Source organism: Ammodytes marinus (assembly GCF_949987685.1).
Source record: "Ammodytes marinus genome assembly, chromosome: 9".
In the NCBI taxonomy this organism is placed as follows: Eukaryota; Metazoa; Chordata; class Actinopteri; order Uranoscopiformes; family Ammodytidae; genus Ammodytes; species Ammodytes marinus.
This window is the reverse complement of record NC_137213.1, coordinates 22,157,654-22,173,828: the sequence shown is the minus strand read 5'-3', so window position 1 is coordinate 22,173,828 and position 16,175 is coordinate 22,157,654. Positions and strand designations below refer to the sequence as shown.

General features: G+C 39.5%; 1 protein-coding gene across 1 annotated transcript in view; it reads right to left on the bottom strand.

The window, feature by feature from the left end:
* LOC307255401 (uncharacterized protein) overlaps positions 1–15,905 on the bottom strand; it is a gene marked incomplete at both ends in the record, with an annotated part of 35,112 nt that extends 19,207 nt beyond the window's left edge. The window contains 29 exon segments of the mRNA XM_080034084.1: positions 110–157; positions 363–461; positions 679–759; positions 871–997; positions 1,144–1,283; positions 1,401–1,499; positions 2,459–2,593; positions 2,706–2,792; positions 3,101–3,265; positions 3,430–3,540; positions 3,702–3,852; positions 4,390–4,484; positions 4,683–4,790; positions 4,926–5,015; positions 5,138–5,309; positions 5,444–5,632; positions 5,725–5,795; positions 6,316–6,405; positions 6,620–6,796; positions 7,108–7,177; positions 10,553–10,615; positions 11,614–11,694; positions 11,838–11,882; positions 13,090–13,116; positions 13,413–13,475; positions 13,871–13,915; positions 14,136–14,180; positions 14,351–14,440; positions 15,846–15,905. Of these exon segments, the coding sequence (XP_079890210.1) occupies positions 110–157; positions 363–461; positions 679–759; positions 871–997; positions 1,144–1,283; positions 1,401–1,499; positions 2,459–2,593; positions 2,706–2,792; positions 3,101–3,265; positions 3,430–3,540; positions 3,702–3,852; positions 4,390–4,484; positions 4,683–4,790; positions 4,926–5,015; positions 5,138–5,309; positions 5,444–5,632; positions 5,725–5,795; positions 6,316–6,405; positions 6,620–6,796; positions 7,108–7,177; positions 10,553–10,615; positions 11,614–11,694; positions 11,838–11,882; positions 13,090–13,116; positions 13,413–13,475; positions 13,871–13,915; positions 14,136–14,180; positions 14,351–14,440; positions 15,846–15,905 (2,824 nt within the window).
* Positions 15,906–16,175: the final 270 nt, after the last annotated feature.

Here is a 16,175-nt window from a genome sequence, read left to right as displayed (position 1 = left end):
AACAGTTCTCAAAAAACTCCAAATGGGCCAGTTGGGAAAATATAAATTTATTTTTAAAACAAAAGAAATGGAGGGTTGAAAAGGCTGATGTTGTTTACCTGAGACTCACCTGGTTGACCTGTGTCACCCGGCCTGCCAGGCGTCCCTTGTATTATGACTGCAGAGGAGAGATGGGAGGATAAACGTTTTGACAGCAGCCATTTCCGAGGGGTACGGTTAGATATGGGTGAGACAATAGTTCAACAGGACAGTTGTTCCAACAGGAGGAAATGACATGCCTAACATACATGTTTGTGAATTAATACAGGATATGCATGAGCTCATCAAGCTTTACAGAGCATTCCATGCATTATTCAACTTACAGGTGTCTCCTTTTTGCCCTGGTGGTCCAGGGATCCCATCCCGGCCCTGGTTGCCTTTAGTACCTGGATAACCAAAGAGACCTGGCGGACCAATGTTGCCTGAGGCAAACAGATAAATAAAAAAGTAAGGCTGAGTTTAAACTTAAAGTAGATTACAAATAAAATATACCGTAACAGCAACAAAATAAAAATAACCTCCACACGGTCACACAGTAAGTTGCACTAAGTAAGTTATAAAAAAATATGTTGTTCATTGAAATTCAATGCTTCCTTATGGCGTAGAAAATGAAAAGAAAAGTATTTAAAAGAATGTTACCTGGCAGTCCTCCATGTCCTGGGGGTCCTTTGTTCCCTGGAGGCCCATCAGCGCCTTTAGGCCCTTGATAACCCGGTGGACCTGGAATGGCAGGGTGGAGACAGGAGTGGGGTAAGAGATGATAACAGAGTAAGAGCAAAACACTACAGCCAAATAATGAACTGCCTTTTTTTCGTGACCACTGGTAGTCACCATTTAGTCCAACAGGTCCTGGGTTTCCTTTGGCTCCACGGTTTCCTGGTAGACCTTCATGTCCAAACACACCAGGTTCACCTTTCTGTCCTTTCATGACCATAGTAGAGCTTGATCCTGGTTCCCCCTGAGAAAAAATAGAATAGAGAGGAAAATCATGATTATTTCTATAATCAACACTTTTTTAATCTATAGATAGTTTATTATTTTATCTAGTTAGTACTCTGCCGAATCAGTTACAAAAACTCAAATGTTTAGATCAGTCATCCGAACCTTTTGTCCTTGTGGTCCAGACGGTCCATATCCATGGTAGTTTGGCTCTCCTTTCATACCTTTATAACCCGGTGGACCCGGTGGACCATTTGGACCCAGCTCTCCAGGGCGTCCTTGATCTCCTTTTATTCCCTTTGAGCCTGTGAGATTTAAACAAAACATTTATTTTATTTTAGATAATTTGGTCGTTTGTGTACTTTAATGCTTGAGGTTAGAGTTGTGAATTTGTTTAAAGGCAATACAAGTTTATGTCTAACCCGGGGGCCCTCTGACTCCTGTGTCTCCTGGGGCACCAGCATGTCCTGGACTTCCTTCTAAGAGACCTGGTACATCGATACCTGGATCACCTCGGGGCCCTGTTATAGACAATAGCACATACATACAATTCTAACATCTGTTAAGTCAAGATACTTATGGATATCATCATGAAACTTTGCTTGATTTCTTACATCATACTATTAGTTTCTGTGTTCGAATTTTCTCAGAAATGTTTGAATAAATATGTATATGCAGCGATATCTAACTTAAAATGCGTAGATTTGCATTTCTCTAAAAACACAAAAATCTAAATGAAACCAGCGTTAAACATTTTATTTAATTTTTACATACAAATAAGTGTGCAAAGTTTTTAATGAACAGATTAAGGATACAGCCATTTTCATTTAATGAATCATATTTTTTTAAAGCATGTTTTTAAGAACAAAGTCGATCATAAATCGGACAATCAACAACATATTCTGTAATAATCTTCATATAATGCTAACAATATAATTATGGAAAGTTTAGTTGATGTTAGTTATTTAGAAATTGAGATTTTTGATTAACAGTGTTGAAAAAACTAATTTTAAGATAATGGCAGATGAGGATGATTATGTGAAAGAAGACATTTTATGGAAGCAAACTAGTCCAAAATCTCAAAATTGACTAGTGCTGGATAAAACTGTTTTTACCTGCATTGTCTCAACTTAATTATACAATGAGAATGGTTTGGAGAACCAAAACTTTAACACATGTTTTGTTACAAGTGTGAAACAAATGTCAAACCTGTTTGTCCAGGCCCCCCTGGGGGTCCCTCTCTCCCTCTCTGCCCCTTTGGCCCAGTACTTCCACTATGCCCATGGGGGCCATTTAGACCAGTGTGACCTGACAAAGTACAGGTATACAGTAAGAACATAATCAACATCTCTGAAGCTATACTATACAGTATATTAGTAAGACTAGCAAATACTTAATTTAAGACTTAATGTGCGAATGGCAATAAGAAATGTCAGTAAAATAATTGGTTTTCACAAGAAAAGTTTACTGTAAAGCTTACCTGGATCGCCAGGGTCCCCTGGGGGCCCAACACTGTCTGCTGCTGATGAAATGCCTGAAGGACCTCTAAAACCTGGATCCCCTATCATGCCTGGGGGACCCCGAGAACCTTTGAATCCACTTGGGCCTGGGGTTCCTGTAAAGAGTAATGGTAAACAATAACTCAATCTTAACTGTAAACAACATACAGCTACTAACTGGAAGTAAAAAAAAAAGAAAGAAAAAAAGAAAAGAAAAGTTAATTATACCTATTTGGCCTGGTACTCCTATAATTCCAGGCAATCCATCTGGTCCATATCCTGGGATCCCATCTGGTCCAGGGTCTCCTCTCAGTCCTAAAGAAGTCCAAGTGGAACATTTAAAGGAAAACTCTAAATGTCTATAAATATATTCTACAGTATATGTACACAGCCTGTACACACTGGTAGTGTGTAGTTAATATTAAGTTATTTTGATATGCACTTTTTGGACACTGCACAACACCTTTTACAGTATAGTACACGGTTAAGTCACAACTAAGAAATATTTAAAGTCAATTAAACACCAACTAATTCTAGTAACCTTGACCTCACATCTATCATTTACAGAGGCATAACACACCCTCGAACGAGTGTTTTGGCCTGTAAGAGAAACAATCCAGCACCTGATTGACCAGGCACGCCAACATTTCCCTGGATTCCTTTTTGTCCAGGAAGCCCACGTGAACCTGGGACAGAGGGCCCTTGGGGACCCGGATTTCCTGGTGCGCCAGGACGACCAAACCCTGGCAAACCTGCATTCCCCTTTACACCGGGCAACCCACTAAGTCCTGAGAGTGAAAGGGTTGGAGAAGACACATTAAGAATTGGTGGTGGGGAGGTTAAGGAGATATAATAGCCAACATTTCATTCCCTGTTGACTTTCACCTTTTGCATTCATTGTCCCTCTGGAATTGACAGTAAAGTACATTACAAGACTTCAATAGACGCTGACCTGGACGTCCTGGAGAACCATCTTGTCCTGGTGGCCCATCTGGTCCAGGTAAACCTTTACAGGTATCTTTATTTCCCGGCAGTCCTGGGAGGCCTAGATAACCTTTACTTCCTGTATGAAGCATACAATAAATTGTAAAGAGATGAACATGTAAGAATGTATATATGTGTCTGTGTATGTTTGATTAATCATACATTATTATTGTATAATGTCTGCCCGTCTGAGAGTTGCCAATTTATATTATATTTCAGCTACAGTATGAAGTACTTTACCTTTTTCTCCCGGATAACCAGGATTTCCTGTTTGGCCCGGGTTCCCTGGTAGGCCAGGGGTCCCAGGGTCTCCTACAGGCCCCTGATCTCCATCTTCTCCTGGAGCTCCTTGACGGCCTGGGGGGCCAGTGTGTCCAGGGCCACCATCACCCTGATAATCACACATACAAAACATCGTTTTAGTGCTGTGCTAGTTATCTATTATGACTTTTCACTTTACAGTAAAACAGGGCATATCACCATGAGGTCACCTGGCAAGCTCATTGTGATAAGTATAGATTGAAGAGAATTAGCAAGCTTTATAGGTGCCTGTAATTGAATTTTACTACAGATCAGAGCAAGTTGTGACCTTGTTTCGAGTCTCTAAGCTAACTGGCTGCCGACTGTTGCTACTTCTCATCTAACTCTCTACAAGACAAAGAAAAAAATATCTTTCAACAATTTCAGACTATTCCTTTAAGATTGATCCCTTGCTGTCTTATTGCTCATCCCTAATGATATAATTTTTGGAAACAATAAAGAAAAAATTATTTTCCTAGTTGCATCAGTATTACACAGTGTAAGCCTGGCATTTAAAACAAGATACCTTTAGACTTACCTTATATTTATTTCACATAATGGCAATACAGTGCTATAGAAAATATGTATGTGTATACTGCCTATATACATTAAACTACATATCTCTCACCTGCGGTCCTGGAAGACCAGGAGCACCTTGTGAGCCTGAGCGACCAGGCAAACCTCTACCTGGAAAGCCTGAGAGACCTGGCTGACCCTTTTCACCTGAACAGCAGACACAGACAATCACACACAGTGATTAAAAACACAAATAATGAATGAATTATACTTTGAGCTATAGCACATTTTCTAAAGAGGGTATTGAAAAACTTTGAAGTGAAATAACGATAATACACGTTGGGCTCTAAGAATCTCAAATCTGTTATCTACAGGGTTTAAGTTTGGCTCTTTAGTATGGATTACCTTTCGGTCCTGGGATCCCTGGTCCTCCAGGAAATGACACGTCACCCCTTTCACCTTTCTCTCCTGGAAAACCTAGTCTCCCTGGAGAACCTGGTGCTCCTTGATTACCTGGATGTTTGATGGTAGGTATGAGTGACACATCGATCCTCCATTGTATAGGAATTTAAAGGCCATCCATTCATCCATCCATCCATGCATCTAGCCATCCATTAATCCATCCATCAATCATGCAGTCATACTTACCAGGTCTTCCGGGTAAGCCAGGCACACCATGAAATCCTTTAGGTCCAGGAGGTCCTTCGCTGCGGATGTAGCTCGAATCGCCTTTCTCACCTATGGATGGAGAGAAGAAAGGACATACTATGGCTGCTGGTCTTTCTGTCTCTCTGTCTACTTGCATGTCTATGTATACATGTCCTTGTACATTTTTTACATCTGTCAATATGTTTCTTTACCTGGAATTCCAGGCTGTCCTGGAAGGCCAGGTACACCAGTATCTCCTTTACTTCCTGGAAATCCAGGAAGCCCATATCCCACTGGCCCAGGGTAGCCAGCTGGTCCTGCTCTTCCTAACGGCCCTGGTGGACCTGGAAATCCACGGTCTCCCTCTGTGCCAGGGAAGGGATACTAAAGAGTGAACAGAAAACTCAACAATCACGATGATGACCTTTTTATTTGTTAGACGGGCTCTTGCATACAGCTGAGAAATTTGAAGTATCGAAATGTGACCGCAAAGCTCAAGTCTGTGAAAACCTTCTCACCGGATCCCCTGGAGGCCCGTGAACACCTTTGCGACCTGGTACCCCAAGAAATCCGAGGAGTCCATCTGTACCAGGCCTGCCAGGCTGTCCAGGGTGTCCTTTCTCTCCCTTTATACCAGGGATGTTGTAGGAAGACTGTTCTCCCTTTTGTCCTGAAGGGCCTGGATATCCCATTTCACCAATAGGACCCTTCAGAGAAGAATGATTGTTTCCAAGGGTTCCAAAAAAGCCAACAACAAAAAACCATCACCAAAATCAAACTACTTTAAAGACTTGCTTACTGGTCCTCCAGCTAAGCCTCTAGGTCCTGGGTACCCTGGATCACCTTTAGCACCTGGTCCGTGATTGCTGCCTGAGTGATGGAAACATATAAAAAGTCTGCTCCACATTTAAGCTTTTTACACTCTCCAGTATAACCAGTACAACTGCATTTGAATGTGGAAGGTAGAGTTGTGTGTTGCAGTGAAAGGTTTTACCAGGTAATCCAGGTGAACCCGGTGAACCCGGGGGTCCCGCTGGTCCTGATCCGGAGCACTCATGACAGGGCTTCCCCTTCACTCCTGTATAGATCATAGGCGTCTGTTTGGGAGTCTATTTTATGAGTGCATTATTAATTTCACAATACTATATTTTCCACATCCTCAATGTTTTGTTCTTACCCCTTCTAGTTCAGACTGTTGGAATTACTAAAAAGCCATTGATATAATATTAAAGGGCATCATTTAAACTAAGACAAAGGGCACGTAATAGTCTACCAGCATATTTTTATTGATGAAGGCAAGTTACCTGTAACAAGTCAGAAGAGATGCCAAACCAATGTAATACAAGTTGAATGGTAAACCTATATTTGTGAATAACACTTTGTTTCCCACCTTTCATTCCAAAACCCCCACCATATCCCATAGGTCCGGGTATACCCCTCACTCCTTTCATTCCTGGGATACCCTGGGTAATCCTGTTGGCTACAAGCAATAACAACAACAAAGTCCATTAGTCTACCAGTTATGGTTTCCCAGTATTGTCAAACTCATACTCCCATGAGTTGATACATATATTTGAAATCACTGAAATTACTGAAACACAAAAAAAGTAGGATTAATAGCATAAGTAGTAGAGGAAGTAGTAGTATTTAGATTACAGTAAATAACGTCTTAGTTGGAAGACATTTACACATACTTCTATCTTCAGGAGGCCCAGGTGGACCTCGATCCCCAGGAGGCCCTGCATCACCTGGATCGCCATCTAGTCCTGGGAGACTGGTATAAATATCCCCCAGGTCCCCAGGGTCCCCTTTGAGGCCTGGAAAGCCAGGGGGACCAAGTAGGCCTGGCACATAAATTCCAGATGAATGGCCTGCAAAATGTAAAGTATGAGACTGTGACCAAATTGTTAAAATAAAAGTTATACCTATATAAAAAAATTATGGTGATAGATAGATAGACAGACAGACAGACAGACTGAGCACACCTGGAGGTCCATCAGGTCCAGGAAAACCGAGAACACCTGAGAAATAAAAGTAACTTGTGTTATATCTATGTGCCAGTCTTTTGCAATAAAGCAAACATTAGTTCCTATAGTGATATACTTCGCCTCTATGACAATATCATTTTGAGTTGTCTCACCATTTGTAAGTCTGCTTATTATACAGCTTTATGTTTGCCTACCTCGAGGCCCACGAAGCCCAGGTGTGCCTGGGGAACCAGGATCTCCAGGGTATCCTTTGAGTGTTTCTGCCTATACATTTAACAAAAACCAATGAACAATTAAAGGTGCTGTAAGCGGAATGGTTCTTTTAGCTAACTTCCTGTCAGTTACTGCAGTTAGCAGTCCCCTCGCTCGTCCCTACGTCACCACATTAATGCACTGCGGTCTTCAAGCAGCAAGTTATATAGCATCATCTCAGATCCATAAGTGTGATAAAACATGATAAAAACCATCAAAACAGACATTGGGGAGGATTTTTACCTGCTCCGCCATTGTAGGCGAATAAACATCCACCCATATGTTGCTCTGTGGGTGCACCGGCAGTGAGACGGGTGCCGGTTTGTAGTGTTCTTTCTTCTGATTGGATACTACTTTCGGGATCCCCGAACAATTTAATTTGCCGATTACATGCAGAGCGGGTGACTGAGAGAGTGATTTAATACTTATATTAACCTAAATATATCGCTCACTTCACCTTTAATCTCATATATAAGGCTGAGCATTTTGAAAATGTACAAAATTTGATCTCTCAATTGGCTTACATAATGCTCAAAATAGTAATGGAAATTCAAAGGTACCAAGAAGAAAAGGATAAGAATAACTCACATCTCCCGGTGGACCAGGGGTTCCCATATTTCCTTTTTCACCCTAAATAATAAAAGGATACAATCAAAGCACGCTGACACAGTAGAACACATGCAAACCAACATATGCACTGGTTATGATTGTTCCTTTATTTGTTATCAACAGTTCACTGACCGTCTTTCCTAGTGTCCCTGGATATCCTGGAAGGCCTCTGGTGCCATGCTTTTCCAAAAGAGAACTATATTGTATTTAAAGCCCACACACAAAATAACAAAATAAATAACTCTCTGCACACATACACATATTCCCAGTAGTACCTTGAATCCAGGTTGTCCAGGAACACCGTCCTTCCCTTGCTTTCCCTGTAAAGGTAATAAAGTACAACAGTAAGGAAATGGCAAGTTCTGCTTTCCATAGAAAATAGGGCAAATTGTTTACCAAAATACAAGTGTCATGTTGGTTGGTATTGCAATCATCAAAGCAATCAACAGTTCACACAAAAAATAATATTTACTAAAAAGGCTGGCTCTATCTGGCTATCCACATGGCACGCAGAATAATAGGTCAGGCTTATATTTGAAATTCTCAGTCATGTAGGGTGGCTTTGAAGCATTAATCCCCCCCTCAACTAAAGTGTACCACACCTAAAAGGGGCTTATAATGTTTAACTGTCTCAGTACTTAATGTTTTCCTTGTTTCACAGTGTTAATTTTTAAGCTTTATTTAAGGTTGGGCCTTAAGAAATTAAGCTACAATAAACAGTGTTAATATAATATAATAATATTTTGCACTTTAAGATTTGACTGAAGCGATTCTCTTATAATGTAATTTTGTTGAAATGGTGTAGGGGAGAGAGGGTGGAGTTGTGCCAGTGGGGAAGTAGTGCAACCCCTTGTTTCTAGAAAACCATACAAGAAATTGGAAAAGTAATATTTTTGAAGAGCCATCCATTTGACTCATCCTGTAAAGTAGGAAGTCACATGGAATAGGATATAAGCACATTTAAGTTTTTTGCCATTCAAAGTAACATTTCTAGGATCAAGGTTTTTTGATTATTGTGTCTGGAAAATTATAGACACGTTTGAAAACATTTGACACATGTTTTAGTGCTTTAGTATGCTACACTTTGAGTCTATACAGTTAGCACAATGTCAGCCCTAAACTACTGCATAATGCTAATTATCCAACATTCTGGGGTTGGGATGATTTGTGCCAAAGGGCCTGGGGTGAGTTATAAGTAAGTAAGTAAGTAAGTAAGTAAGTAAGTAAGTAAGTAAGTAAGTAAGTAAGTAAGTAAGTAAGTAAGTAAGTAAGTAAGTAAGTAAGTGTATTTATAAAAGCACATTTATAACAGTATGCACTGTCCAAAGTGCTGTACATAGTGCATTCAGTAGGTAAAAAATCATGGTAAAATAAAAATAACAAAAATAAAAGACATATAGCCCAGACACATATAAACTAAAATAGTAGTGCAGAGGTAAGATAGTTAATGGGGAGGAAAAGCCAGAGTGTACAGATGGGTTTTGAGCCTTGATTTAAAGGCAGAAATGGAGGGGGAGTCATACAGTATGTCAGTTGGTTCCACAAGCACGGAGCAGCTAGTGCAAAGTAAATTTCTGAGTTGTGCCAGTGGCATGGCTGTATACGCTGGTCACCAAAAGGAAAGTGATTGTCTACAGTAGCTCAGAAGAAACTGACATCTCCCATGCAACTCAACGACACCACTGATGAGAGTTCCGATGGCCAGAAAGATGATGATGGTGACTTTGTCATTGTGAGCTTTGCAGGTAAAACCACTCAGATCTGCTAGGCCTTGTTTAAGAAAATTGACCTTCAATCTTTGTAAAATATTTACTTTATTTACTTCAAATAAACCTTAAATAAGTAATTGTCTAATGTATTTGTCTTGCATTACAGTTTATGAGATATATATCAATGGCACAATTTACCCCATGGTATTCTCTCCAAAGGCACAACTTACCCCGCAAGTTGTGTCACAAGACAACTTTTTTCCCGAAAGCTATATTTCCTAAACAGTTTATTTCAGATCCAAAGTTATTGTTGCCGGGGATGCACCACATCCTGAAATATACGTTAATTTCTTAAATTGGAGACATTACTGTCAAGGCCTCACTTTAAAGTCACTTTGAGTAAAAAGTGGCACAGCTCTCCCCACTCGCCCCTATAGAGATTGATAATAAGGTTAAGGATACTTTTATCATCCCACATGAGTGAAACTTGTCTAATTATGGACATTTCTGCATTAAAACCAAACCTTTAAGATAGCATAAAACACATTAACTAAGAACATACACTGTATAAACACTAGCCTGGAATAAAATAACAAAAAACAGGAAGCCATTTATTAGTTAAAAACTACAAATATTGTAAGATATAATTCTCACAGCAAGCAAACCTTTGTACATAAAAAACGTTATTTTACATTTGACTTCACATGATGACAACCAATCACACAATCCTTGAAGTTATCTGCCTCACTACATTTCTGCCTATCCTCCACAAGCTACCTATTAATACGTTTGATTGACAAAAGGGAATATCAATAAGGGGCTTTTATTTTATTTTATTTTATCCTCCCTTTTTATTTCGTCCCCTTTTTGTTTTTAGTGGCAAACAACACTGAGTGTAATGCCACATTACTGCCCTCTGTTGACCATCGTTTTTGTTGAGCTATCCCCAAAGTATTTATGGGTGGTCCTTCTATGAAATGAAAACCAAAAGTAAGAGGTGAAACATCTGTTCACAATAAGAATAAGAGGCTTGAAGTTGAGGGTGAATAAATAGCGTGTAGCATCTTACTTGTGGACCCTCTAACCCTCGGTCTCCCTTTGCTCCTTTGGTGTAACCATAACCAGGATCTCCCTGAAAACAGATTGAAATAGTGACATAAATCAGAGAAATTAAAACACTGACAAGGCACAATCGGGCAAGACGTAAAGATGTATAAAGTGTAGTGCCATGCAGGAAGAGAATGTTATTGTTGTGATTTAAATATAAACCTACTGTTGCTCCTTTGCAGCCCTTTATTCCTACATCTCCTTCATCTCCTTTTTCACCCTGAATGAGAAATAAAACTTTTTATGGTTCAACAGCTGCCTGTTACTCTGTCTGCGCAACATTTTATTAAACAGACCAATTGATTTGAATAGCAACTAGCCAATTTGCCATTAAATTTGCTGTGGACAAACATTTCCCCCTGGATGATCAAACCTAATATCTTTGCTAATCCTTGGTTGATTCCTCTAGTGCCACCATCAGGCCACACGTTCCAGTTATTCACAATATATATCAAACTATGACATTAATATTACGATGAAAATGTCTGAGCACATAATCTTTTTATTGTGAACACTTCATAACCTTTTTCTATAATATCAAATTGAAGTCATATTCTCAACAGCCTTCCCATTAACTGATCTTCTCCTGTGAATTTACAGGATTTGTGAAAAGTCTGTTCAATTAGCCAATGTAACATATGGAAACTTCAGTTTTTGACGTCTGACACATAGGATTTATGTTTTTATGTGTGTGTGTTTGAATACAATCATGGTGTGTAATGTGTTGACTCCTTTCACTGGCTATTTCTCAAATAGACTTTAAAGGCTCTGCTTTTGCAAAACAAACACAACAACAACAAAAACAACATGAAAAAGAGTATTTGTGATGGCATTTTACAGTACTGCACCACATAGATGGATGTATACAAAGAGCACTATGCATATAAACTGAAGCTATTACTTTGATTGCTTCAATGCAGCAGTGATAATGCATCACCATTGTCCCCATACAGGAAACACCACTCTCTGCTGGAGCACACAGTGTAATTGCCATAGTGATTCGACCTCAGTCTTTTACTGTACCTTTAACACTCTGAGACCCTCAGAGAAAAACTCCTTAATTCGACCAGGTGGTCCTGGCGGCCCGCGTGGTCCTGACCTCCCCTACAACACACAAATTGAGATCTTCCTCAGTCATAAATTGGACATGCACACAGACGTGGTTATGATCATGATACAGAAATAGTTACAGGTAAAGAAAAAAGTAATTAAATGTAACCTGTTAATATGCTGTAAGAGTGTTTTACCTTTGGTCCACGAGGTCCTGGGATTCCACTTATTCCTTCTTGACCCTGTAGGATGGGTTTGGGAATAAATTAACTGATCTGCAGTTGATCAAAACCACCGTTGTTTTGCACATTTTCCCTCTTACTCACAGTTTAATTGTGGTAATGGCTGCTGTGTTGCTCTTCGTCTGAGAGGAGTATCACATAAAAACTGGGCTACTGTAATACATGCAGCTGTTCACGCTTCTTTTAAAAACGCTGCCCTTCCAAATAACAAGCACCGTGGCCAGTGCTAGTCACTTAGACATTATTAGACATTTCCCCAGGGAGTGTGGACACTGCCATTATGAATTCAGGAACCAGTCACCACAAACAAAAAAATTGCGGTTTAGCTCTGTGCCACTTACATAGGCAGAAAAAATGTGCACTTTTTATCACAGCTATAAGATGTCAAACACGTACAGGCATACTCCAGAGAAAATGTGCTTTACCTTAGAACCTGGACCTCCTGAACGACCAGAAAGCCCCTGTTCATGAAGAAGGCAAATAGTTACATAACATTCAAACTTTGGCACAAACTTGAGTGTGCAAGGTGACCAATAATACTTTACTCACTTGAGAGCCCCATGGTCCAGGGTCCCCTGGTGGTCCAGACCATCCAGGGAAACCGGGATTTCCCTGATATATAAGATAGTTTCCTCTTAATGTTAATATGTCAAAATAAATTATAATAAAGCGTTCATTTTCGTATCTCTTCTTTACAAGACAGTGTTATTAGTATGCAATTTAAATAGTTACCAGCTGTCCGTCTCTCCCAGGTGGCCCTCGTAGCCCTTTTATATCATTCCCTGATACCAAAGATTCACCCTGTGAAAAAAAGTAACTTTGTAAACTTCAATGTTCATATACTGGATGTTGTCTTAACCTGTTTTCAGCTGTGGGGTCTTTCTTGGGGCATGTGGTCGTATGTCTCTGTAACCATCACTGTAGTACGCTAGTATTGTTGTACATGCGATTAACATTATTTTTTTGTCTGGAAATGTTGCTTTATTGCTGCGAATAAAGGCTGAAGAAAAGGCTTGAAAGAAAGAAAAATGGACTAGGTAGAAAATGAGCCACTTCAGCACCATCCTATTGTTTCTAGTTAGTGCATTGGGATACAGCTAATACACTTCTAAAAGGCAGTAACTGCTGTGCGATTCTGCAGTTTCAACCTTATTAAATATGAGATGTAACAACTGGCTCTGGTTTGGACCAGCATCCATTTAATTACCTTAGGTCCAGGCGGACCAGGTGCACCCTGTAAAATAAACAAAGACAAAGCTGAAGCACATTTTGAACATGTTCATTTGGATGGTTCATTTGAAGAACTAAACAGCAAAAGACTGAAGTTTATAATTTAATAGAAGTATAATAAATCTGTGTTTGTTTCAACATAATTTCTGATTTTGGGTCTTACTAAATGTCCATCAATGCCAATGGTCCCGGGTGTACCAGGAAGCCCATCTTCTCCCTAAGAGTAAATGATTTGCTCAAAACAGATATAATGGATCTTACAAATAAGCCACCATAAAACTTTTACTAATATGTTCTCACATCTGTCCCATTATAGCCTGGGGGCCCTTTGTGTCCTGGAGGCCCTTGTAAACCTGGGATACCCTGTAAGAGAACATCAGACGAAATGTAAAATGTAACAGGCAATTACAATAATAACAGATTACAGACAGTAACAATGTATCAGAGAGTAAGGGCACACGCATAGTAGGCCATCCATACCATGCCCAAGTAGTTTTGCCCCCTAAAGTCTAGTCTGTTTGCCCAGTGTACACATATGCTCCAAAACCCAAACCTGTGCGTATAAAGAGGTGGTGACGTATTGGCAAGAAGCATAGATAAAACACATTGTTCTATATATCTATGGCAAGAAGTATGCATGCCTAGGCCCATATATTTTGAAGCAGTGTGAGTGCCTGGCCAGCAGGGGAGGAGGGAGGGGAAACAATTGCGCTTAAGTACGGCACGGATTACAAGTGCTCCCTATAGGGTCTACTCACCGGTAGACCATGAGATCCAGCAAATCCTTCTTTGCCGTTAAATCCCTGCAAATGACAGGAAAAAGCAGTGTACTATTTTAAAAGGCACAACAGAGCTACAGAGTGTTTTATAGTATATGTTTGACTTTGTCAATGAACATGCCAACCCATTAAACACACAAAAACACATAATTCAATTAAGTCATATCAAGCATAACTCAATTGTCAGTGGGACATCAAATAAACACCCAAACAGACACAAGCTTGAATAGGAAAATGATGTTACCGGATCGCCTTTTGGCCCCTCAGGTCCATCAGGCCCAGTGTTGCCCTGTCAAAGACAGCATCCTATAATTAATCTCAGTGTTTTAGTGGGATGCAGTATGAGCACAAGAGTGTAAAAGAAGAAAAACTGTAATTCATCACAGGCTGTGCACAATTTGACTCAATGAACCCCTCTGAGAACAGTATCAGATTTTGAAATACACATAACATATCCACCTTTTCTCCAATGGGGCCAGCACGACCATCTGTTCCTGGATGGCCTTGTGTCCCCTGGGTCCCCTGAAGTCCTGGAATACCTATGTCTCCCTGTGTGTTAGAGAGAACATACGAGAGGGAGAGGTGATCACAAATAACAATAAACAACATTGGAGAACAAATTTGAAATCATACAAATTATAATATGCACATTTCAAAATGGTAGTAAAGATGCAGTGTGAACTGCGCATAACTATAGCTGACAACTTAAGATGAGACACAATCCTTTTGATTACATTTTTATTTGTCTTTATGAAAATGTCCTTCATGATAGCATTTAGCAGTTTTGGCCTAGGCCAGACTGGAATACATGTGTAATCAATGAAACATGATTAGTCAAATTATATTTTGCAGACCATTACTTAGCTGCATTGGAATACAATGTGTTTAATGTATTCTGCTTTCTCTGCCAGGAGCTGAATTTAAAATGAAATAGCTGGTCTCTCCCAACAATCTTAAAATATGTATGAAGGATGTTGAGGCCACTAAATTAATAAGAAGCTTTTTGTGCAATAGTAGTACGACCTGAGTAAGATCTACCCTAATACAGTATGTCTGATGCACCACTGGACATCTTCCCTCCAGAATTTCAATTGATAGAACAGCTGAAGGGGTTGGTGTTTATATTGTATCTCCCCTGTTCCCCTGATGCAAGGTCCTTTCTAAAACTATGAAAAATAAAAGATAAATTAAAACAAAAACAATTACAATCAGTGATACCTGCTTTTGAGATGTTTAACGAAAGAATAACAGTATTTGGGAGGTAGTTCTAACATTTTGACATATCACAGTAGAGAAGCAGGTGTACATCACTAAATTAAATAATTCCATTAACTGCCATTTTCTTTTCTTTTGTGATTTTCTTTCTTTCTTTCAGTTTGAAGACAGGACAACCAAAATTGATGCAGTGGACTTGTTTTGCAACTTCACATGTGGAAAGAAAGGGCAAGTTACTGTACAGACATGTTAAATTGATCTTCTAATTTTTGGCTTAAGATTTACTCTGTGGCATTTTGTTAAAATAAAGAATGACTGTGCACGCTTACCATTATGTGTTGCGCTTACTTGATTTAAGTTAACCAACTTGGTTTAATTAAGTTGCCATCACTTGCCAAAATTAAGTAAATATTACTCAACTTAACTTAGTAAACTTAACAAATAGATATAAAGTAAACATAACTTAAGAATACTAGTTATATTTACTTAATTTCAGGGAAATCAGTTTCCTAGAAAATTTAAGTAAGGTCAACTTATCAAATTTTACAGTGCATCATCATGTGAGGAGTTTAGAAAAAACAATATTGTGGACACCTGAACTGTACTATACTTCAATCATGTGCACAAACACAGTAAACAAGAAACAAAAACATATTTTAACCCTAAAGGTGCTCATAGGAACTTTTTAGTTTCTGTTAATTCTTGCACCCCGTTCAGACAAAAGCCGTAGTGTTTTTACTACTAGCTGTTGTTCATTGGTGAGCGTGGCGGCGGTTTCATGTTCACGTTCATTTTGCATTGCTCATTGGTTGTTTGTCTTTCCTCTTCTAGTTTTCCCTGGTGGAGACAAGACGGTGTGGAGCAGGTTCCTCCTCTAGCAGCATCTGAAGTCCTCCTGCATCCACACTATTCACTTTTCATGCTTTACTTTAGTATTACCATGTTAACATCTGGTCAATGATTCGACACCTTTTCGATATTCTCTGACATCTATTGCAGGATGTCCGTCCTGGGAGAGGGATTCCTTACTCTGTCAACTCTCCCTGAGATTTCTCATTTTTTTCTTATC